Source organism: Equus caballus, chromosome 26 (genome assembly GCF_041296265.1).
Source record: "Equus caballus isolate H_3958 breed thoroughbred chromosome 26, TB-T2T, whole genome shotgun sequence".
NCBI lineage: Eukaryota > Metazoa > Chordata > Mammalia > Perissodactyla > Equidae > Equus > Equus caballus.
In genome coordinates this window covers 8,241,749-8,265,131 of record NC_091709.1, presented here as the reverse complement: position 1 = coordinate 8,265,131, position 23,383 = coordinate 8,241,749, and the positions used below count along the sequence as shown (strand labels likewise).

Here is a 23,383-nt window from a genome sequence, read left to right as displayed (position 1 = left end):
CAACACTTGTTGTTTCCTGTCTTGTTAATTATAGCCATTCTGACCGGAGTGAAGTGATACCTCAGTGTAGTTTTGATTTGCATTTCCCTGATAGTTAAAGATGTTGAGCATCTTTTCATATGCCTGTTGGCCATCCGTATATCTTTGGAGAAATCTCTGTTCAGATCCTGTGCCCATTTTTTAATTGGGTTCTTGGTTTTTTTGTTGTGGAGATGTATGAGTTCTTTGTATATTTTGGATAGTAACGCCTTATCTGATATATGGTTTGCAAATATCTTCTCCCAATGGAGAAGGTGGTGTGTGTTATGATATACAGCACACACCCATCTCCCAATTGTTAGGTTGTCTATTCATTTTTTGATGGTTTCCTTTGCTGTGCAGAAGTTTTTTAGTTTGATGTAGTCCCATTTGTTCATTTTTTCTTTTGTTTCCCTTGCCCAGTCAGACATGGGACTTGAAAATATGCTGCTAAGACTGTTGAAGAGTGTACTGCCTATGTTTTCTTCTAGAAGTTTCATGGTTTCGGGTCTTACATTCAAGTCTTTAATCCATTTTGAGCTGATTTTTGTGCATGGTGTAAGGGAATGGTCTGCTTTCATTCTTTTGCATGTGGCTCTCCAGTTTTCCCAACACCATTTAATGAAGAGACTCTCCTTTCTCCATCGTATGCTCTTGGCTCCCTTGTCAAATATTAGCTGTCCATAAATGTGTGGGTTTACTTCTGGGCTCTCGATTCTGTTCCGTTGATGTGTGTGTCTGTTTTGTGCCAGTACTATGCTGTTTTGGTTACTATGGCTTTGCAGGATATTTTGAAATCAGGGAGTGTGATACCTCCAGCTTTGTTCTTTTTTCTCAGGAATTCTTTGGCTATTCAGGGTCTTTTGTTATTCCATAAAAATTTTAGGATTCTTTGTTCTATTTCTGTGAAAAATGTTGTTGGAACTTTGATAGGGATTGCACTTAATCTATAGATTGCTTTAGGAAGTATGGACATTTTAACTATGCTAATTCTTCCAATCCAAAAGCACGGAATATCTTTCCATTTCTTTGTGTCTTCGATTTCTTTCAACAATTTTGTATAGTTTTTGGTGTACAGATCGTTCACCGCTTTGCTTAAGTTTATTCCTAGGTATTTTATTCTATTTGTTGCAATTGTAAATGGGATTGTATTCTTAGTTTCTCTTTCTGCTACTTCGTTGTTAGTGTATAGAAATCCAACCGAATTTTGTATGTTGATTTTGTATCCTGCGACTTGACTGTATTCATTTATTATTTCTAAAAGTTTTTTGTGGATTCTTTAGGGGTTTCTATATATAAAATCATGTCCCCTGCAAAGAATGACAGTTTCACTTCTTCTTTTCCTATATGGGTCCCTTTTATTTGATTTTATTGCCTGATTGCTCTGGCTAGGACTTCCAAATAAGAGTGGCGACAGTGGGCATCCTTGTCTCGTTCCTCTTCTTAGAGGGATAGCTTTCAGTTTTTATCCATTGAGAATGATATTTGCTGTGGGTTTGTCGTATACGGCCTTTATTATGTGGTAATATTTTCCTTCTATCCCCATTTTATTTTGAGTTTTTATCATAAATGGATGCTATATCTTGTCAAATGCTTTCTCTTCATCTGTTGAGATGATCATGTGGTTTTTATTCTTCATTTTGTTAATGTGTCGTATCACGTTGATAGATTAGTGGATGTTGAACCATTCCTGCATCCCTGGAATGAAACCCACTTGATCATGATGTATGTTCTTTTTAACGTATTGTTGTATTCGATTTACTAGTATTTTATTGAGGATTTTTGCACTGGTGTTCATCAGTGATATTGGCCTATAATTTTCTTTTTTCATGTTGTACTTGTCTGGTTTTGGTATCAGGATAATCTTGGCTTTGCAGAATCAGTTAGGAAGCCTCACCTCCTCTTCAATTTTTTGGAAGAGTTTGAGAAGGATAGCTGTTAAGTCTTCTTTGAATGTTTGGTAGAATTCACCAGGGAAGCCATCTGGTCCTGGACTTTTATTTTTTGGGAGGATTTTGATAGCTGTTTCGATCTCCTTACTTGTGATTGGTCTATTCTAATTCTCTACTTCTTCTTGGTCCAGTTTTGGAAGGTTGTATGTTTCTAAGAATTTATCCATTTCCTCTAGATTGTTCAATTTGTTGGCATATAGCTTTTCATAGTATTCTGTTATTACCTTTTGTATTTCTGAGGTGTCCTTTGTAGTCTCTCCTCTTTCATTTCTGATTGTATTTATTTGAGCCTTCTCTCTTTTTTTCTTGGTGAGTCTATCTAAGGGTTTCTCAATTCTGTTTCTCTTTTCAAAGAACCAGCTCTTGGTTTCATTAATTTTTTCTATTGTTTCTTTAGTCTCTTTTTCATTTATTTCTACTCTAATTTTTATTATTTCCTTCCTTCTGCTGATTTTTGGCTTTGTTTTTTCTTCTTTATCCAGTACCCTTAGATGCACTGTTAGATTGTTTATTTTGGATTTTTTTTCTTCGTTGAGGTAGGCCTGAATTGCTATAAACTTCCCTCTTAGAACCACTTTTGCTCTATCTCATAGATTTTGACATGGCATATTTTCATTTTCTTTTGTCTCCGGGAATTTTTTGATTTCTCCTTTGATTTCTTCATTGACCCAATCATTGCTTAATAGCATTTTGTTTAATCTCCATATTTTTGTGGCTTTTCTGATTTTCTTCCTGTAGTTGAATTCTCGTTTCATACCTTTGTGGTCAGAAAAGATGCCTGGTATTATTATGATCTTCTTAAATTTATTGAGATTGTTTTGTGGCCTAATATGTGATCAATCCTGGAGAATGTTCCATGTGCATTTGAAAAGAATATAAATTCTGTGGTTTTTGGAAGAAATGTTCTATATGTATCCACTAAGTCCATCTGGTTAAATGTGTCATTTAAAGGCCAGCATTTCTTTATTGATACTCTGTTTGGATGATGTATCCATTGGTGTAAGTGGAGTATTAAAATCCCCTACTATTATTGTGTTACTGTCTATTTCTCCTTTTATGTCTGTTAATAATTGCTTTATATATTGAGGTACTCCTATGTTGGGTGCATAGATATTTACAAGTGTTATAACTTCTTGTTGGATTGTTCCATTTATCATTATGTAGTGCCCTTCTTTGTCTCTTGTTACAGTTTTTGTTTTAAAGTCTATTTTGTCTGATATAAGTATTGCTACCCCTGCTCTTTTCTTTGCCATTTGCATGGAATATCTTTTTCCATCCTTTCAGTTTCAGTTTGTGAATGTCTTTAGGTCCGAAGTGTGTCTCTTGTATGCAGCATATATATGGGTCTTGTTTTTTAATCCAATTGACCACCCTATGGCTTTTGATTGGAGCATTTAATTCATTGACATTTAAAGTAGCTATTGATAAACATGTATTTATTGCCATTTTGTTACCTTTTTTCTGTGTATTTTAGTAGTTCTTCTCTGTTCTTTTCTTTTTCTCTTAATCTCTTCCCTTGTGGTTTAATGGCTTTCTTTAGTAGTATGTTTGATTTCTTTTGTCTTACTTATTTTCTTACTTACTATAGGTTTCTGATTTTTGATTACCATGAGGAACCTATATAATATTCTGTGTATATAACAGTCTATATTCACTTGATATGCTCTTTAGCTTAACCTCTTTCTGAAAGCTCTACTTTTTCACTCCCCTCATCCCTTCTTATCATTGAAATAGGTAATTTTGGTACTTTGTCTTTTATCCTTCTTCTTATCTTCACAGGTGGTTGATTTGTTACCTTTACTATATTTTCACCTTTACCAGTGATTTTCTTGCCTGTTTTTTTTTGGGGGGGGGGCATTGATAAATTTTTTATCCGTACTTGTGGTTATCGCTTTCTCACTTAAATAAGTCCCTTCAGCATTTCTTGTAGAATTGGTTTCTTGGTGATAATTTTCTTTAATTTTTGCTTGTCTGGGAAGCTCTTTATCTCTACTTTCATTCTGAACGACAACCTTGATGGATAGAGTATTCTTAGCTGTAGGTTTTTTCCTTTAGCACTTTAAATACATCATGCCATTCTCTTCTCACCTGTAGAGTTTTGGCTGAGAAGTTCACTGATAACCTTATGGGCTTTCCTTTGTATGTCAACTGTTGCTTTTCTCTTGCAGCTTTTAGGATTCTCTCTTTATCTTTAATTTTGGACATTTTAATTATAATGTGTCTTGGTGTGGGCTTCTTTGGGCTTATCTTGTTTGGAGCTCTCTGCGCTTCCTGTACTTGGATGTCTGTTTCCTTCCTTAGGTTAGGAAAATTTTCAGCTATTATTTCTTCAGATAAACCTTCTGCCCCTTTGTCTCTCTCTTCTCCTTCTGGGACACCTATAATATGAATGTTAGTGTGCTTGATATTGTCTCACAGTTCCCTTAAACTGTTTTCATTCTGTGTAATTCTTTTTTCTTTCTTCTGTTCAGCTTGAATGATTTCCTCTAGTCTTTGATCTAGCTCGCTAATCCATTTTCTGTATCCTCTACTCTGCTATTGAGTCCCTCTAGTGAATTTTTCACTTCCAGTATTGTATTCTTCATTTATGATTGGCTAATTTTTATATTTTCTAGTTCTTTGTTCATGAGGTCACTGTGTTCATCTAGTCTTCTCCTAATATCTGTGAACATCCTTATGAGATTTTCTTTGAACTCTATGTTGGGGAGGTTTCTTATTTCTGCTTCATTTAGTCCTTTTTCTGGGGTTTTGTCCTATTCCCTTGCTTGGAATGTATTCATTTGTCTCCTTATTATGCCTCTTTCTCTGTGCTTATATCTATGTATTAGGTGAGTTGGCTATTTCTCCTGAGCTTGAAGAAGTGGGCTTATGTAAGAGATGCCTTTTGAGGCCCAGCAGTGTGCTTCCCTCTTGTCACCAGCCCCCAAAAATACAGGAGTGACCCCTTTGTGGGCTACTTGTGTCCTTCTGCTGTGGCAGGGTTGCTCTTAATGCATGTACAAAGGGAGTCTAGTCTTTCCTTCCCTGGCCAGCTGTTTGTAAATCTGGTTTGGGGAGCCTCAGCACTGTTGGCTACAAGGTCTAACAGCACATTCCTGTTGCAGTTTTCCTGTTAATTGGGTAGGTACCCAGTGTAGCTTGTTGCTAGGTTTAGGGGCTTACAGTTGCTATAGGCCTCAGGCCTACTAGGCTGTTGTCAGTTCTCTTAGGAGTGCAGCTGAGTGGGGCTAGCCCTAGGCACAGGAGCATTCAATTGTTTCAGGCTTTGCAAGGTGGGGCTGATCCTTTTTATGGCTATTTGTGAAGCACAGGTCTTATGCCACTGAGAAGCCTCACCCCCTACAGGACCACACACACTGTCAACACAGTCCTGGTCTGTGCACAGTTCCAAAGCCCCTGGAGCGTACCCTGACACCCCACTGCAGAGGGCCCCACATCTCCACCAATGCCCCCCACAGTTCACCTGGTCCTCACACAGGCTCTGCCACACAGAGGGGCATATGCTCGCCTGCCTGTGGAGGATCAAGTCACCCAGGTAACACAGGCCAACAAGTAGCTGATGGCTTGCTTTTGGGCAGGGTGGGTCCCAGCATGGGCTGCCTGCTCCTCTAGTGGTTGTGGCAGCCCCCTGGGCTAACAGACCAGGGGAAGAACCTCAATGGCACCTGCTGGGGTCTGTGTCAGCACGCATGGACCAGGTCAGAACAATGGCCCTCACCAATGTCTCAGTCTCCAGAGAGGTCCCTTCTCTCACTGAAATGCCCCCGCAGCCCACCAGGTGAGTTTCTTTTCACCAAAGGACTGTCAGCCTTCTCTCTGGTTATTTTAGGTTGCTGAGACAGTTAAGATTTAGAATGATTTTTAAAGCTATTATTATATATATAATACAATATATTTGCTCATACTTACTTAATATTTACATATATTCTGAAAAACTAGATTCAATGTATTATTTTCTAAAACTGAACTAAATACTTTAAAAATACTCAAAGTTATCAAAAACCTTCAGTAAAATCCACTATGCTAAGTCCATAGAATAATTAATCATATTATTTCTCAATAAAATTACACACTTCTCTGGGAATCAAGGTGATATATAGAGAAGAGCCAAAAAGTCACACTTCTGTTTTAAACTCTGGGAGTGCAGAGATGAAGGAAGAAAGGCAGTTCCTCCCCTGGATATCCTGGTCCAGTCAGGACAATGAAGCAGTAGAAGGATCACAGAAAATGGAGCATCCAAGTTGGCCTAGAAGCTTCCCAGGTGTACCGCTGATGAGTTTGCATTTACCCAGGATGTTCAACTAAGTTTGCTGGTGACAAAAAGCAGACAGGGAAGAAGTCTCCCACGGAAAAAGAGCAGTGTGCATTTAGGAGAAAGGGAATTCAATTCAATGAAAGTGAACGAGCATTTGTTGAGACGCGACTCTGCCCAAGATATTTTCTAAAAAAGACAATTGCTCTCTGCAACGAGCACAGGCTCATGTCGCTTATGCTAGTCATCATCAGCATTATAATCTATTCAGCTTTCCCTAGGCTCCTGATTTCCAGATATGGTTCAGGCACCCTAATTTTATTTATGGCAATGGATAAGACAAGAGGTACTACTTGAATTCATTTTGCTAGTGTTGAATGTAAAGAACTTGAAACTGCAGGGTTGAATTTAAAGAGTTTGTGATCACATATACATTCATCCTTCCTCAGAGTCTATAATGATCTTGCCAGTTTGGAGTCTCTCCTGTTGTTTGATTTCAAATTAAGTGCTCACCATGTTAGTTTATTTTTGTCTCATTTAAAGCCAGAGTGACTTGATGTTATTTGCCAATCATGGAGAAAGTAAAAAATTTATAAAATTATGAGTCTGATTTTTTTTTAGCAGCTATATGAACCATATTCTAGGCTTAAAATTCTGGGGTTGGGGTATCCTGGTGGCCAGGGGTTAAAAACTAGTTAGAGGCTTCAACAACAGCATTATGCAAAGACAAACTATACTCATTCATTCACAATGTCTTCTAAATAGAGTTCAAATTAGCCTGTTCATTTTCAATGAGTTGTATGGATATGATATAGGAAAATACGAATTAAGAGTTTTCTATTTGTAATTAAAATAAACATAATTACTTTTAAGTATATGCACTCACTAAACAATGACCTGAAACACAGCCCAGCAACTAAGGAAATGAGCTAGTACACTAAGAGGTTGATCAATGGAAGCTTCTACACAAGTTAAGGAAACATTTACTTTGCAAACTGGTTTAATTGTCGAGCTGATAGGATGCCACTCATTTAGTCAGAATAAAATGAAAAAAGTAAAATTTTCCTGCTTCCTTATGCTTTCTCATAAGAGCAGCAACTCCAGTTTTGATATGGTTAGGATACAGAGGAAAATTTAGATTAAAAACCTGAATGACAAATAAGTAAAAGGCCATTAGCTACATTTCCAAAGCTGGCCGTTATTGTAGGGAGTAGCTTTTTCGTCATTTCAGAGGTGAATACTGTACAGTGGGGACAACATACTTGCCAAAGGAGCACAGTGATCTAAGAGCCATAATATTTTGTTAAGAATTAGTGCAAAGATAAAGATAGTACAAGAATTATTTGATCAGCCAGTGATTCAGAAAGTGTTATATTGAAAAGTTTGAAGCTGTTATCCTAACAATAATGTGTGTTTGTTTGTATGTGTTCAGCAAACTGCAATAATTACAAAACATATTAGCAAGTGAGTAGAATTAAAAATCTTAGTGCTGTCATTAAAATAATTTACCATACATTTTTTCAAACACATTTCTTCTTTGTGTGGGTTTTAGACAACATTTTAATAGGATTTGCACAGTGAAAGCAAATAGGTAGCACTTGACTGGGAAATCATTCTGGAAATAATTTGCTTGAATGTGTAGCCATGTGCTACATTGGAGAGCGCACTGCAGGAGGCCCAGTCAAGGTAAGAGACTGTGGAGAGGGAAGCTCCCCTTGGAGAGATGGGTGTGGCTATTGCAGCAGAGACCCATCCAATGGCATTTATATCCGTATCCAGAACAGCAGGTGAAAATATTCTTCCAGGCTTAAACACAGGCATGGCTATGTTCTTCCTAAAAGGAGTCAGTTTCCAGTATTTCACTATTTGAAGAAATTTCATTAAAATATTCTCAACACTTCTCTCTCTGGAAAATAGCGATGAAGCACTTAAGGTGAAACAACTTTGTCCTGAACCATTTTAATCCTGGTTGAAGTAAAACACAACAAGTGGGCTTCTTGTTCATAGTTGTCATCAATCTATTGTGGGGATTTTTAGGCTTTTTGTGTGTGTGTATGAGGAAGATTGACCCTGACCTAACATCTGTTGCCAATCTCCCTCTTTTTGCTTGAGGAAGATTGTTGCTGAGCTAACATCTGTGCCAATCTTCCTCTACTTTATGCGGGATGCCGCCACAGCGTGGCCTGACAAGTGGTACTAGGTCCTCACCCAGGATCAAATGAGCAAACCTCGGGCTGCGAAAGCAGAGCATGTGAATTTAACCACTGTGCCACTGGGCCAGCCACAATCTATTGTTTTTTTGATGTCTGTCTTTTAATTTTAACTAGGGATCTTGGTAATATGACCTATATCTGTGCCTTACATTTTCTAAAAAGATAGAAAGTTTTCAGCATGGAAAGGGATTTCTTTTTTTTTTTTTACTGCCATTTTTATGCTTTCAGTTCTTTGGTTCTGGGCAAAGGAAATGAAATTGCAAAGTGTCTGTAGAAGAAATAAGACATTTAGCTTATTTTAAAATTTTATTTTAAAATATTATCATTTCTTTGCCCCATGAATCCAGCTTTGTTTGACGTTGGTTAATTCTTGGAGCTCTTTAGGGGAGAGAAAGTACACCCAATGATTCCATTTGTCATCCTGAATAGATTTTGTTAAATGTCACATGTATAATTCTGTTTTCATCAAATTTATGGAGTAATATTTGAAGTCTTGACCTTAAAACCCAAACTTGGTCTAGTCAGGTGCAAATAAGTTAATTTGGCTGTTTAAAAATGCTATTAATATATGTTTAAGATTGAATGTATTGGCAGAAAAACAATATTAGGCTTGGAAAGAGAACCTCCAAATTTAAATATGTAAAAGGATCTTTTAAATTTTTATTGAAAAAATACAAACTGTAGGGAAAAGAATGAATGAGTGAGTGTGAGTCAGAAGGAAAAGAAAGAGGAAACTTCTGAGACCTTAAGCCCTCTCATCTACATGCCTGCCAACGTGGTCTGTTTGTTCTTCTGGCTCTAGACTATCATTACACAAAGGCATGTTGGGCACTATGGCGTCTCACTCACTCCCAAGGCTTTCTTGGTCTTGCTCCCATCTCTCCAACTTGATTTATCTTACTTCCCCAATATAAATCACGACTACCCTTAGGCTGGTAGCTTCTCAAGAAAGCTGTACACAGTCCCTCTCTGTGCCCACTTCTCTACAGTTTCGTGAGTTCTTCAAAACCCAGTGTAAGCCCTTCCTTCAAAGAAGAACTCCTTCAAAGTTCTTCTGGCAGTGCTCTCTCTGAACAGCGCACTTGTGCGAGAACATCAAAGAGAAGTGTCAAGTTTACTGAGAGCGTCTAATCACATACCCCACTCCCCTCCACAGGATTAAACTTTCTCCGTATACCTGTGATAAATCCCAATTTATCCTTTTCCCGTCCTCTCCCATTACATTCCTCCACACACACTGCAGTGTTATCACACAAGAAACTGTTCTTCCAGAACATACATTTTCCTCCTCTTTGCTTTGATTTCTGCCATTTCCCTCAGAGAATGAGAGTATTAAGCTAATATTTCTTGAGACTTTACTATCTGCCAAGAACTATGCTAAAGAGTGTACTGAAATTTGTCATTCAGCCCCACAACAAGGCTATGAACCAGTACTATTTCTTTTCCCAGCAACAGATGAGAAAATTCAGGCATGATGAGATTTGATAACTTACCTCCTAAGGTGCCAATCCATGTCTTTAAAACAATATATTGTCCCCCTTTAGCGTTACATCAGAACCAGTAAAGCGCCATGAGGTACCATGTCAATGGAACACAGTTGGTGAATACGGCTTAAGATTTTGATGATATGAAGTCTCTGGAACATGCAGCCTTTTTTTTTTTGCTGTTGTTCTATCAAAAATTAATACATCTTTCAAGGCTCAATTCATATTTGATCTCCTCAGTCTCTCTAGTGAGAGTCTTGACTTCATGCTCTGGGTCACAGCAGCCTCCTACTGCCTTCCTACTCAGTGTAAGGTCCATGATCAGCATCACCTGGAGCTTTTTAGAAATGCAGACCCTGGCTACACTACTCTGGAACTACTGAATCAGAATTTTCACTCTAATGAGAGCCAGCCCCACATAATTCATCTGCATTGTAAAGTTTGAGAAGCAAAGCACTAGATACTTACTTCTTTCTGCATTTAGTTCTTCATAACAACTAATTATCATTATTATTTGCCTGATATTTTCCAAAGAGAAAGGCCAGTATGTTATTTATATTTGTCTCATCCAGAATGACTAGCATAATACTTCCCATATGGTTGCTACTCGGCACTTCTTTATTAAATGTATTTATTAAACTGAGAGCAAATTCCATGGGAGTTATACTTTTATGTCTCCCATAACTCATAAAAGCAATATTCTCCCCTAGACTGTAAGTTCTGGGAATGTAGTTAATATAGCTTTCTAGTCCATATTGTGCCTACCTAGTATGTGGAAGGTACTTCAGTGATTAGTGATGGAGTGAGACACTGAGTGAATTAATTAAGACGATTGATTAATGTATTGAAGAGAGCTTTTAGAAATTTAATTTTATTTTGAATTTATGTGGTTAACAAATACCTATAAGAACTTATGTGTCAAGGAGTGGTATAAGTTCTTTACAAATACTAACTTACTCGCATTCTGAACTAAGACTGTTTGTCAAGCATAAATCTATGTTAAATCACTAAAGGCTTATTTGAGGTACCCCATTCAATTCTAATATGCAGTACAGCCCATCTACTTCAACCTGCTTTGTTGCAGATGATTAATTAATGCACCATAATTGATATAAAATGTCAGTATTTAAGCAATTTTCAATTTTTTTCCTTTCATCTTTTCAAAATTCTCCCAAATTGATTGGAAGTAAACATTGGACTAACTAGTATGTCACTCACTCCCGCCTGAATTAAAACAGAGTATCAAGATATATCAGCAGAAACCTGCATTCCATTTCAGAGGTGAAATGCCCTGACACATCCAATCAGATTTCAGATTATAATGTATAGTCTATGGTTTATGCATCGATCATGTTTGTGCGTATGATTTATGTTCAAAGGGAGGGAAGATCCCAATCCGGTGGACGTCACCAGAAGCTATAGCCTACCGCAAATTCACATCAGCCAGCGACGTGTGGAGTTACGGGATTGTTCTCTGGGAGGTGATGTCCTATGGAGAGAGACCATACTGGGAGATGTCCAATCAGGACGTAAGTATTTGTAGTCTATGAGTTATGGGTTCAGATTAAGAGATCAAGCTCTGCAAGGAAGTGGAGCATAATGAAACCAGGTGGCTCCCAGTTTGTGACACTGAAATAGAATACTTAGAAGAAATGAAATTGTTTCCAAATCATGCAAGGATGTTAATTGAATTTCTCTTACTAGTTTACATTTTTCTCTCAAACAGGGGTTTAGAAATGAGACAAAAAGAAGACATTTGTAACACAGTGTAATGAAAGAAGTGACTAACAAGATAACTAATAGATATCAGAGAGTGTTTGAAGTATTTTTGCTACAAAATTGTTTCTACATAACATTAGTAAGATGCACTTCTGTCATCTTTTGTAGATTTAATTAATGCATCTATGTCAATATTTTGTTTGCTGAAAATATAGTATATCCCAAAGTCAGACAAAACAACCAATCTCTAGCATGCTGTTTCTCATAATGCATTAAACTTGAGCATGAATTTAGTTACACAAATTGAAGTCTCTGGATGGAGAATATAATCTTTAACTTTCTATTATAAGTGTGATATGATTTTTCAAAAGGATTTTTGTTCTCATGAGTTATGTTTGCTAATGCTTAGGAAAAGGATGGTATTGGCATATGGGATCAGCACTCAGAGATATTTCTTGGTGCTTAGCCAGAGGCTGTGAGCATCAGCTCAAAGATCCATCAGAAGGAAGCCCAGATGCTTTTAATCACTTCCTACTCCCCACGTATAAACCGGCTTTGAGTGTGCTTGGATATAAAAACTTTTCTGTGCTTTTTCAAACAAGTTACTATAATAGCACTGGGAAAATCACACTCACTTTTCCACATCACTATTTTCTAAAACCTCTGATATAAGAGGATCTCAAAGTGTTGTTTCTGGACCAGCAACTTTAGCATGGCCTAGGAATTTGTAGGAATGCCAATTCTCAGGCCTTACCCCAGAGTTATGGGATCCGAGGTGAATCATCTGCATATTAATAAGTCCTCCAGATGAGTCGGATCCACAGGAAAGTTCGAAAATCACTGATTTATATGATTAGAAAATGCTAATGGAATAATTACTTAATCGTGAGCACATGAGCTTTTACCAAAGGAACTTCCTATGATTTGGAAGGTACCATCTGAACTGTGGTATAACTAAAATCTTTATACTGATTCTTTCCGCTTTCATTCATATTTAGTTCCATAGAAATCTGTATTACCAAATAATAATTTCTTTGTAACTCATATAATTTTTTTATCATAGAACATTTCTTTTGATTTTAATCTGAAAAGTATTTTTGCAAACTTTTTTCCCTAAATTCACTTTCTCTTGGTCTTTCTTTATATAATATTCTTGGGCATGAATAACATTTATTGGATAAGTTATTATCCTTTTAAGCAACTTAAAAGGAGATTTTTTTCACTTAGCATTAAAATATTCATGAGTGTGCCCTGCCCATGAAGAAGTAAAAGAAGTTGCCTCTCTTAAGTCCCCTGAAACTTTGCTTTGCACACAGGTAATTAAAGCTGTGGATGAGGGCTACCGCCTGCCGCCTCCCATGGACTGCCCAGCTGCATTGTACCAGCTGATGCTGGACTGCTGGCAGAAAGACAGGAACAACAGGCCCAAGTTTGAGCAGATCGTCAGCATCCTGGACAAGCTGATCCGGAACCCGGGAAGTCTGAAGGTCGTCACCAGCGCAGCGGCAAGGTGATGCGTTAGAGCCGGCATCCTGCACTCTCTCTGAAATGAATATAGTTTCCATCTCCAAGGCATTAATTTGTTTTTCTCATTCCCCCAACTGCATTCTTTGACTCTTATACTCCTCAAGATCGGATTGATGTGTTTTCCTTTTTAGTCTTTCAGGAGGAAATCTCATACTATTTAATGATAATGATGAAACTCTAAGATTTTTAACTTTCATCTTGACTAGAAGTGAGTCTACAATCAGGCTTGTTTAAGTCTTTGGAAAATAGAAACCTTGTACACATAGCTCCTTTTCAATCTCTATTATTTAAACAAAAAAGAAAAAAGGAAATCTGGAGTGGTGGGGAATTCCAGTGAAGTCCTGATTCATTCCTCATTTAAAATAAAGCTTCCGAAATAACAGTGTTTCTAAAACATTGCACTGGCTAACAGAGTACAATTTCCCCCAACTTAATTAAACAAATATTTATTTAACCCTTATTATGTGTCAATTACTTTGGTCAGTACTGTCGAGGATAAAACTAAGAGTAAAATAATATCAGTGTTCCCAGACAGCACCACAAATGTCAATATATCATAGCAATAATGCAATCCAGAAGGCACATCATCCATTAGATTTTATGCATATTCTTCCAGTTAAGAATCAGGGAGTTCTCTTAATGACTTTGAGGAATGTAAATTAAAGTGTACGTACAAAGTGCAATGGAAGAAATGAGGAAGGGGAGATGAATTTTGTCAGGGGCCATATGTGAAGAAAAGAAGTGTTAATATATTTGCTGCTTCTCAGAGAAACTAAAGGCAGAGCTATCTGTCTGATTTAATGATTTATATTTTCCTTATATACATAAGAGAGAAACAGTTCTTGTACATTTTGATAATGTGTGCTTTTATAGAAAAGCTACAGAGTTTTAGTAAGAGAACTACACTGTATGTGCACATAAATTCACAGTAGTAACTAGGATATATAAATGCTACATAATGATGATTTACTGTGACCCATGTGTAAAAGGCACAATGTAATGCCTTATTGGGAGGACTTTTTTTTTCTTGTTTCTTTCTTGCACATTTGCACTCTTTACCAACAATCACCAAAAGTCATGACTTTCAAACTCGTAGAGCATTTGCTAATGCACTTTATGACAGAGTATATGATTTTTTAGCTTACTAGGAATAATTATTTGGAGCACACACGATCCACTTTTTACTTTATATTTGAATAAGTTGAATAAGGGAAATCTAAATCAAAGTCTTAATCTCAGTATTTAAGATTCATAGAGTATTTGTTGGAAATAATATTTAGAGGTCACTAAGATTGAACCTGGTGATATAGTCTTAATAGATATAACCACCCGTAATTTATCCTGTAAGGATGAATCTCTGTCTTAAACTCGACAGAGAGAGACTACTCAGACTCTTCTGGAAGTCCACCTGACAGTTTAACAACTAGCAGGATAACAAATCTGTCCCTCCCTGGGACATACGGTCCTCATTTGGCACCCTGAAGCCATTTCTTTTGATCTTTACTCAACAGCAATCATAGCAAAAAAGAACATCTTTTCACTTCTTTCCATATCATAAAAAAGACATTCAAATCCTTTCCACAGGATGTTGTTATCTATATAAAGACTAACTCATACAATATGATCTAGCAATATTTAACTCCAATATTATGTGGGAAAATAGTCTTAATATTAGATTATAGTATGTCAGAGCATGCCTTAGTGTCAGATTTTAACAAACTTCTTAAATTCATTTTTCCATTCTTCGTGAAATCTGTTGAATATATTTTCTCCTAACATATGTTCTTTAATACCTGAATTAATTACATGTGTTTTGTCATAACACGTGTAATTTTAGGGAACACATAAATATTTTTCTAAGAATTACCATCCAGCTTAATTCATTTAATATAAAAGTTTTTGAAATTGTTTTCATATGTTTACTTATTGCCATTAAAATACACAACTAGGAGGTTTGTATCAGTATAAATTTATTAGCAACAATCTTTTTTTCCTTTGGAAAATTTGCTTTCCCACTTTTGATAATGATTATTTCATCCTTTTTCATCGCTGATTAAATTCATTCCCTTTAACTTTCTAGCGATGCCCTTGTCACATACTTTATTGAGAAAATACAATCATCAGATGGTAAATTCCAGCACCAAGATAAAAACCTACTGGTACTTTGTCCACCCATCATATCCTTCTTTCCTCTGATTAGAAGAGAGGAATGGAGGAGTATCCCTCTGCTTGCCAGAGACAAATCCTCTCCCCCCAGCCCTCATCTCTCTTTCTGTGTCTCTCTTGCAGATCCAGCTCTTTCTTTCTGCAGGATCATTGTCATAGAACTATGTTCTAGTACGTTGTTTCTCAAATTTCCCTGGCGATAAGAAGCACTGGGGAACTTATTAAGTATACAACTATCCGGGCCTATCTCAAGCTACTGATTCAGAATCTCTAGGAAAGGGGACTGGTATTTGGACATCTGATAAAAACTCCAGGTCATTTTTATCATTGATGAATTTAAGAAATACTGTTTCTTAACTTCACCTCTGCCAGCCCCACATCTCTGCCAACAACTTGTTCATTTTTCTAGCACCCTCACAGCCAAACTTCTCAAATACGAGTCTCACAGACATCTCAAACTTAATATTCTGAAAGTTTATCTTTTTATTTGCTCCCAGTCGCCTCGTCCTTCCAATGCCTTCGTAATTTAGTTGAGCACATCAGCACCTATTCATTTGCAGGATCAGGGTCAGAACAAGCCTTGGCACAACTTTCTTGCTCTCCACACTTTGATCCAGGTGATCACCGGGTCACATGATCTGTCTCTCTCCCTTGCCCCTTCTGACCTAGACCACTGCAGTAACCTCCTATCTTTTCACATAGACTTCAGAATTTTCTTATCAAATAATATATGATAAAATCTTGGTGATGTGTTTATAATTTTGAATTCCCATTACACTTAGAAAAAATTCCAAACTCCTTTTGATGGCTTAAATAGCCCTGCTTCTTCAATGTCATTTCTTTTATTCAAATGTTCATTTACTCAGTTTTTCAACAACTATTTGTTGTGTGACAATCTACTAGATGCTAGGCATGGGTAGACTCTGGAGAACTGTGAAGAAAACAAATATGGTCCCTGCCTTCCTGTAGTTTACATTATAGAAAATGTACAATAAACAATATATTATAGTAAGGACCTGGACGGTTGTGATAGATAATAAAAGGTGGTTGGGAAAGAGCCCTCTGAGGAGGTGATATTGATCTAAGACTTAACGAAAGGAGAAGAGCCAGCTGTTTAAAGAAGGCTCCCACCCCCACCCCCCAAAAAAGATATTCTTGACATGGGGAAAAGAAACTGTAAATGGGCTTGGAGGCTTATAGGAAGCTGCAGAAGGGTTCCACAGCAAGAACAGCAGGGAAGGCAAGAGTCTGCCGTGAGTCTAAGAAGGCAAACAGAAGCCAGAGTGGTTGAGGTTACCCAGGCCTGGTGAAGACTGGACTCTTTGTTGAAATGCACGAGGGATCCATTATGGCATTTGAAGCAGAGAAGTGATTTGAGTTACAAGTCTGCTTTGTCAGGGGAGGGGTGAAAGAGTGAGGAGAGGGGCATTTTTACCTTTCAACCTGTGCCGCTGTCACTTAAACAACACGCCTCAGTAGCCAACTTGAAATTCCTTCAGAAAGCCAGGGCATTTCAGATATGAAGACAACAGCACATGCTGTTCCCTTTTTTAGATGCTCCTTTGCATCCTTCAGGGAGCAGCTTCTTGATCTTGAATTCATTGAAGCATTCTCTGGCAACACAGTTTAATTCTGTTGCGCGTGTCCTTTTTAAGTATCCGTGTGTCCTTTTTAAGTATCCGTTCCCCAGTAAAGTCTAAGCCCTCTGAGATCAGATACCCAGGCTTCTCTTGTATTACTGTGCCAGGTTAATAGTGGAAACTCAATAAATATCTAAGCACATGAATACATGCTTGGTGAAATAATAGTAAATCTCCATTTCAAAAAGAACATGCAAATTTTAGAAAAACATTTCTGATTTTGTTCTATTCATTACACAAGTTTCTGCAGACATTAGTCAAAATGGGAAAAGTTTAAAATATTTTCCCAAGCAAAATTTCACATAACTGTGCCTTTCTGTCAACTCAATTCCAGAAACATCTTTCTCAAAATACAATTGGAAACTGTCCCCATCTGAGTTTGTGGATGGTACCGAGGAGTCAAGTTTCTGAATGACTTGGTTATTCAGATCAATATGTAGAATTATGCCTATAAAGTCCTTCAGGAAAAACAATAAATTCTTTAGGGATGATGTTTCCAGAGTTTTCCTGAGTCTAGTAAGTTTTATGATAACATTTATTTCATATACATTTACAGAAATCTTTCTATAATGCGTCAGTTCAATTTTCAACCTTAGAGTTAATGATTCCTAACAGAATCATTCCCACGGAACCTCCCACTGAGAGTGTCTTTGTGAAGATCATTGCTGGTGGTGGAGAAGGTGTCTAAGCAGATGTCAGGATGTGCCAGAATAAGAACTTACAATTCTGCTGGAATATAGGATGGAAAAGGAAATTAGAAGAAGGAGCCTGAGAGATGCTTTCATCAGATAATGGAAGATTTAATGCCATCTATAGAAATTTGGACTTCATCCATGAGGAAGAGGAGAGCCATTGAAGATACTCAAGTGATATGTTCCGCTGTGCCTGTGGACTAGTTCTCTGGCAGCTACACCTAAGAAGGGCTGGAGGGATAGAGGTCCATGATAGGGAGTTATGAGGTGATTTCAGTAGTCTCAGAAAGGGTTTATGCTAGGGTAGAGGAGAGGAAATAAAAGGAAAATATGCAAATTCAAAAAGTTTTGCTGAAATGAGTATTACTGGTGACTGGCGACGGATGAGATGTACAGAATGACAGAGAAAGTACAGGGGACTACTTGCAGGCTCTGAGCGTGGAGAGCTATGAGAATGGGAATCTCGTTGCCAGGGGTAGGAAGGGCAGAAGGAAGAACAGTTGGTGAGGCAGACAAGCATTGTGGACACAACGAGACCAAGTCCCACAAGAAGCTGGAAGTTCACATCTCAATCTGGGGGAGACGTTTAAGTCAAAGCAAGGCGTACAGTTTAGCGCATTCTCTCTGTAAAGATAATGAAAGAAGCAACAGTCAGAAACATGCTTAATAGGTAGAAATATCATTCTAGTAATGCTGGTTTTCACCATAAATATAACCTTTTTTACTTTTCTATAATTATTTAATTTCTAATTAAAGCTGCTATGTCCCATAGATTATCAGGAAGCTCTCACCTATGAAGAGCGAGGGGGTTGATCCACGATGGTTGACACTGAGACATTCCCTCCTCTCAATCTGCCAAGACTGTAGTTACTTTTTTTTTTTTTTGAGGAAGATTAGCCCTGAGTTAACATCTGCTGTCAATCCTCCTCTCTTTGCTGAGGAAGATTGGCCCTGAGCTAACATGTGTGCCCATCTTTGTCTACTTTATATGTGGGACGCCTGCCATAGCATGGCTCAACAAGTGGTGTGTAGGTCCACACCTAGGATCTGAACCCTCGAACCCTGGGCCACTGAAGCGGAATGTGAGAACCTAACTACTGCGCCCGCCACAAGGCTGGCCCCTGCCAGACTGTACTTTTGAGCTTCTCCTTGCTGCTTCTGTCCTGCCTTGGGGCCCAGGGATCTTTCTGAAGCCTCTAAATGTCTTAGTTGCTCAGTCCAGAAGTCACTAACTCAAATGTCTACAAGAGCCAGGAAGCTAATTGAAATGAGTGCATGATGCCATCCTATCTAACAAGCTGCAGTGGCAACTAATGGAGATTTCAGGCTCCTTATAAGGGGATTGTTAGTCAGGCAATGCCAGTGCATGGCAATTCTACAAGGAAAAATGTATGAAATGTCCGTTAATATCTCAGAACATTAACCCAGTGCATAGACTTCCACCTAGAGAGAAAGCAAACAGTCTCTAGCCAGAGGTTTGGAGAACAGTGCCAACTGCAGAGTGGAGGATGTGGAATGGCAGGCAGGAACAAGGGGCATCGGAGTTAGGGATGCAACTTAGACCGTCGCAAAAACCACATGTCAAGGAATTTTCCAAAAGTCGATAGGATGAACCATGTTATCAAAAGCTGTGAAAGAGTGAGAAAAAATGACAGCTGAGGAAAAAAGCCATTCAAGTGTGCAATGAGAACACTGAGTTCTAATTAGAGAACTATTCTGATTGCTTTAGAGTGATAAATACATGTACAATTTTAAGAGGTTCTGGTTTAATTGGATAATGGAAAAGGCAATGTGAAAATAGTTCTTTTGAGAAATTTAGAAAAAAATATAATCATAATGCACATGCATCAAAGGGTAAAAATAAAACTCCCTCACTTTTTTTTTTCCCCTTTTTCACTCCAAACCCCCCGGTACATAGTTGTATATTCTTCATTGTGGGTCCTTCTAGTTACGGCATGTGGGACGCTGCCTTAGCGTGTTTTGATGAGCAGTGCCATGTCCGCGCCCAGGATTCGAACCAACGAAACACTGGGCCGCCTGCAGCGGAGCGTGGGAACTTAACTACTGACCACGGAGCCAGCCCCTCCCTCACATTTTTTAAGAATTGGAGAAATGTTTCTTAAGGAAGTTCTTGATAGAAAATGCTGCCATAAAAATAAATAGAAAACCGTCTTACAATGACAAACTTTCTCTTACTGCACAACACATGCTTTTGATATACAGATAAGAGAAATAAGCAAGATTCATTTTTTAAAAGAAACGATTTTGAAAGATTAGTTTTGTATTACATATAACACAAATTTATATATAATTATATATTGTATCATATAATAGTTACATATTATATATTATACAATTATTTTTCTATAAATAGTTTTATATTACTTATAACGTATAACTCCTGGATTTAGATACATTGATTCAATTACTTTTATGAATGCAGCTACATTAAAAATTTTAAAAGGCTAATAGAGAAATTGAGAGATGAATTCACTTGTATTGAGATAGAAAGATATACTTTTTATTTTTGGATATTTATGTATATAAAATGAAGTAGAGAAATGACTTGTCCTTGAAATGCCTAGAATTTTTACTCTCAAGGTCACTGGATCCTTCAATATTATTGTAAATTGATGGAATCCAAATTTTTGGCACAACAAATCAAACAATACATGCAATATATTTAGAATGAAGTTCTAAAGTGAAGGGAACCAAATTCATGGCATAAAGACAATCACTATAACTAACATATTTAAAATGTAGTTCTGAAGACCCAATCATACTTAGTTAATTTAATTGAAATGATTTTGAATACATTGGACGATTGCATTGATGGCTAAATTTGAAAAGATTTGTCTTTATTATTTTGCAGGACAAAAGGAAGCAAAAATAAGCAATACTTATAGTTTTTCTTTGTTAATGCCACTAAACTAGTAGTAATAAAATACTTGTGATCTCTAAAAACATGATGTAATTCTTTTTGAGAAAAACTGCTGTTTTGATAAATATTATATCTTTTAAGAGAAATCTAATGATTAAAGAACAATCTGTTTCTCAGAATTACTTTGACCTCCAATTCTGAAACTGACAGGGTGTGACTTTCCTCACTGAATAAACATGATCCAGAACCTTTCAGAAGGAGGCAAATATGCCAAATAGGTGATTTTTTTTTTAATCTTGAAAAACAAAGTAGGTCATTTTACCCCTGGGAAGAATTAAAGCAGATGTAATAGCTATAACTGTGAAGATTTTTGTGCTTAAGGCCTAGAGACAATTAAAATAAACATGATGACTTGACTTCTCCTTAATGTGCCATTTATGTACTAATCTCCTGTTGGAAACTATATATACTAAAATTATTTTTAATTACTGATGAAAAATTAAATTCATTTAATCCTATCTGGAATTTTTAATGTTAGATATAAAAAGATCAAGATCATTATAAATACCCATTAAAAAATTGGCAAAGACAAGATATTCTCCCTGAAATACAGTGAGAAGAAATCATTCAAAATAATAAAATTAACAGTAAATTATAAAAGGTGATGAAAATTATATTACTCTCACACACAATAAAAGTATATGTAATTAATATTTTGCCTATAGGAAACTCCTCTTAAGAATTAATATGTTCCCTGAAACTTTCGCAACAGAAAAAAAATAGACAATTATAGTGTTATAGTACACATCTCCAGTATTATTGATATTTACTTCTAGACTCAGTAGGCATCTATTTATTCATTCAAGAAATGTGTATTAATCATTATTTTTGACACATGAAAAATAAAGCCCTTTGTAAACTAAAAGGGGGCTTTTTATGTTGTAAAAGGATAACAATGTGCAAACCTAGTGATTTAAACTTCGAATGCAATATTGAATGAGATCATTATGAGAAGATATTCTTGGGACTGGCAGTTGTTATTAGCATTTGTTCCCCAATATTTGGTGCTAATTGGTATGAAAACATTTACAGATAAAATAAGAGTCGATGGGAAGAAAATATATGTGTACTTCTTTAATGCAACAGTATGAAAATCCATAAAAGAATAATGCACAAACCTAAATACAAGGCAGGAGAGAGAAAGGAGGAAAGTTATTTTTTACTTCCCCTGAGCAAACATGTAATTTCCATGATCTCTTTTTAATGACTGCGGTCTGCGGCCAGTAGGTACTGATTTATGAAAAGCTGTAAAAGATCAGGTGGAACTCTGCAGGACATCGTTTACAGCTGCACGGATTGGAACCTATCTAATTTGTCTAGTGAAAGTGTGAGCTCACGGTGCGCATCACCCAGCCTATAAATTTCCCCTTCAGACCCAACGTCTGGGGCTGGGTCTAAAAGACGCCAAAGCCTGCAGCTGCTCTGAAAGCCCACATTCCCTCGGTGCGCATGAAGAGACATCACAGGCTCCTCGCAGTGAGAGACAAATTCCTATCCATTGATAAACTCTCCAGATGTCCTCTCAGAGGAGGAAAGGAACCAATTTTTATTTGAAATCCCCAGAGAAATCCTGGAAGTGGAAAAATGATACTTTGCAGGGCTGGTTATTCTAAGGTCACTGGCATTAAAATTGGGTCATTCTTTGTCTTCGTTGTGCTTTGATCAGAGTAATAAACAGAAAAACTCTGTTGGGTTCACTCTAATCTCTAATCCACACGTCCTGTTCTATTTCAATTTGTTTACACTAATTTTCTCTAAAGTCTTGTTGAGTCTGGCTATAGTGTTGAGTTTAAAAATAAAACAATTTTGAATTGAGAAGAAAAAATTCTTCATTTTGCTCTTAGGCACACTTCATAAATATTCTGAATAAATGTCCTGGCGTTTGATTCTTCACGCCCACAACCAATAAATAAAAAAGTATTGCTCTTCATGGGACCAAGAATTGGCATTAGATTCTAACTTACAGCTACTGTAGAAACCGAAGCCCTGTGTGTGTGTGTGTGGGGGGGGGGGGGGGGGGGTGCGTGTGCAGGCCTGCAGGTATTTTAATATCTTATGGTCTTATTTCTAGGTCTCACTTCATTCTTCTTAAAAAATTTCCTCACACCTGATTATCAATTTTGTTTACTGGTTCCATGACTTATCTCATGGGTCCAATGTTATGTACATATAATACCCTATAGTGACAAAGGCTATTTCACTCATGATAGCCTTGCTAAAACAATGCAAGAATATCAAGTAAGTTTTGAATCTTGGGTTGTATATCTGTATGTTTCATTCCTCAAGTTCTTAGGAACAGAACAAAAGCAAGAAATCTGCAATTATGAAAATAAACTGTTCTTTTACTTTTCCAAATTAGTAATTTAAAGCATCATATAAAATTACTTGTATTTATGTTTCAGAAGAGAATAATTTATAAAATTTTATATTGATATTTTGTAATTTTCTAGATATTCTTAAAGGAAAGAAAATTAATGCTTTGCAAAATAATGCCTAATTTTTGTTTCTTTCTTCCTTTTTTTTTAGAGATAATCTCTGAAGGTTAGTTACAAAACACTAAACCATAACACATAAATATAACTTATAAGCTTCATAATTTTAATTTTTCAAACACTTGAGGTACAGAGGACTGAAGTAGTGGAGTTTAGTCTGATGTAAATAAGGTTGGGGGGTCCTGCGTTCCAGCTCTCCTCCACTCCACAAGGACCACCACGGGGGAGCTAGCTATTGGTCTATTTCCTACACAGGAAGAACCAAAATGTCATGTTGACATTTGTTT

At 36.9% G+C, this 23,383-nt stretch overlaps 1 protein-coding gene across 2 annotated transcripts in view; it reads left to right on the top strand.

Annotated features, from left to right (window-relative positions):
• EPHA3 (EPH receptor A3) overlaps window positions 1-23,383 on the top strand; it is a 368,458-nt gene that overhangs the window by 333,586 nt on the left and 11,489 nt on the right. For both annotated transcript variants that reach the window (XM_001501427.7, XM_005606092.4), the window contains exons 14-15: window positions 11,299-11,448; window positions 12,955-13,148. In XM_001501427.7, the coding sequence (XP_001501477.3) occupies window positions 11,299-11,448; window positions 12,955-13,148 (344 nt within the window). The remainder of the gene's footprint in view (window positions 1-11,298; window positions 11,449-12,954; window positions 13,149-23,383) is intronic.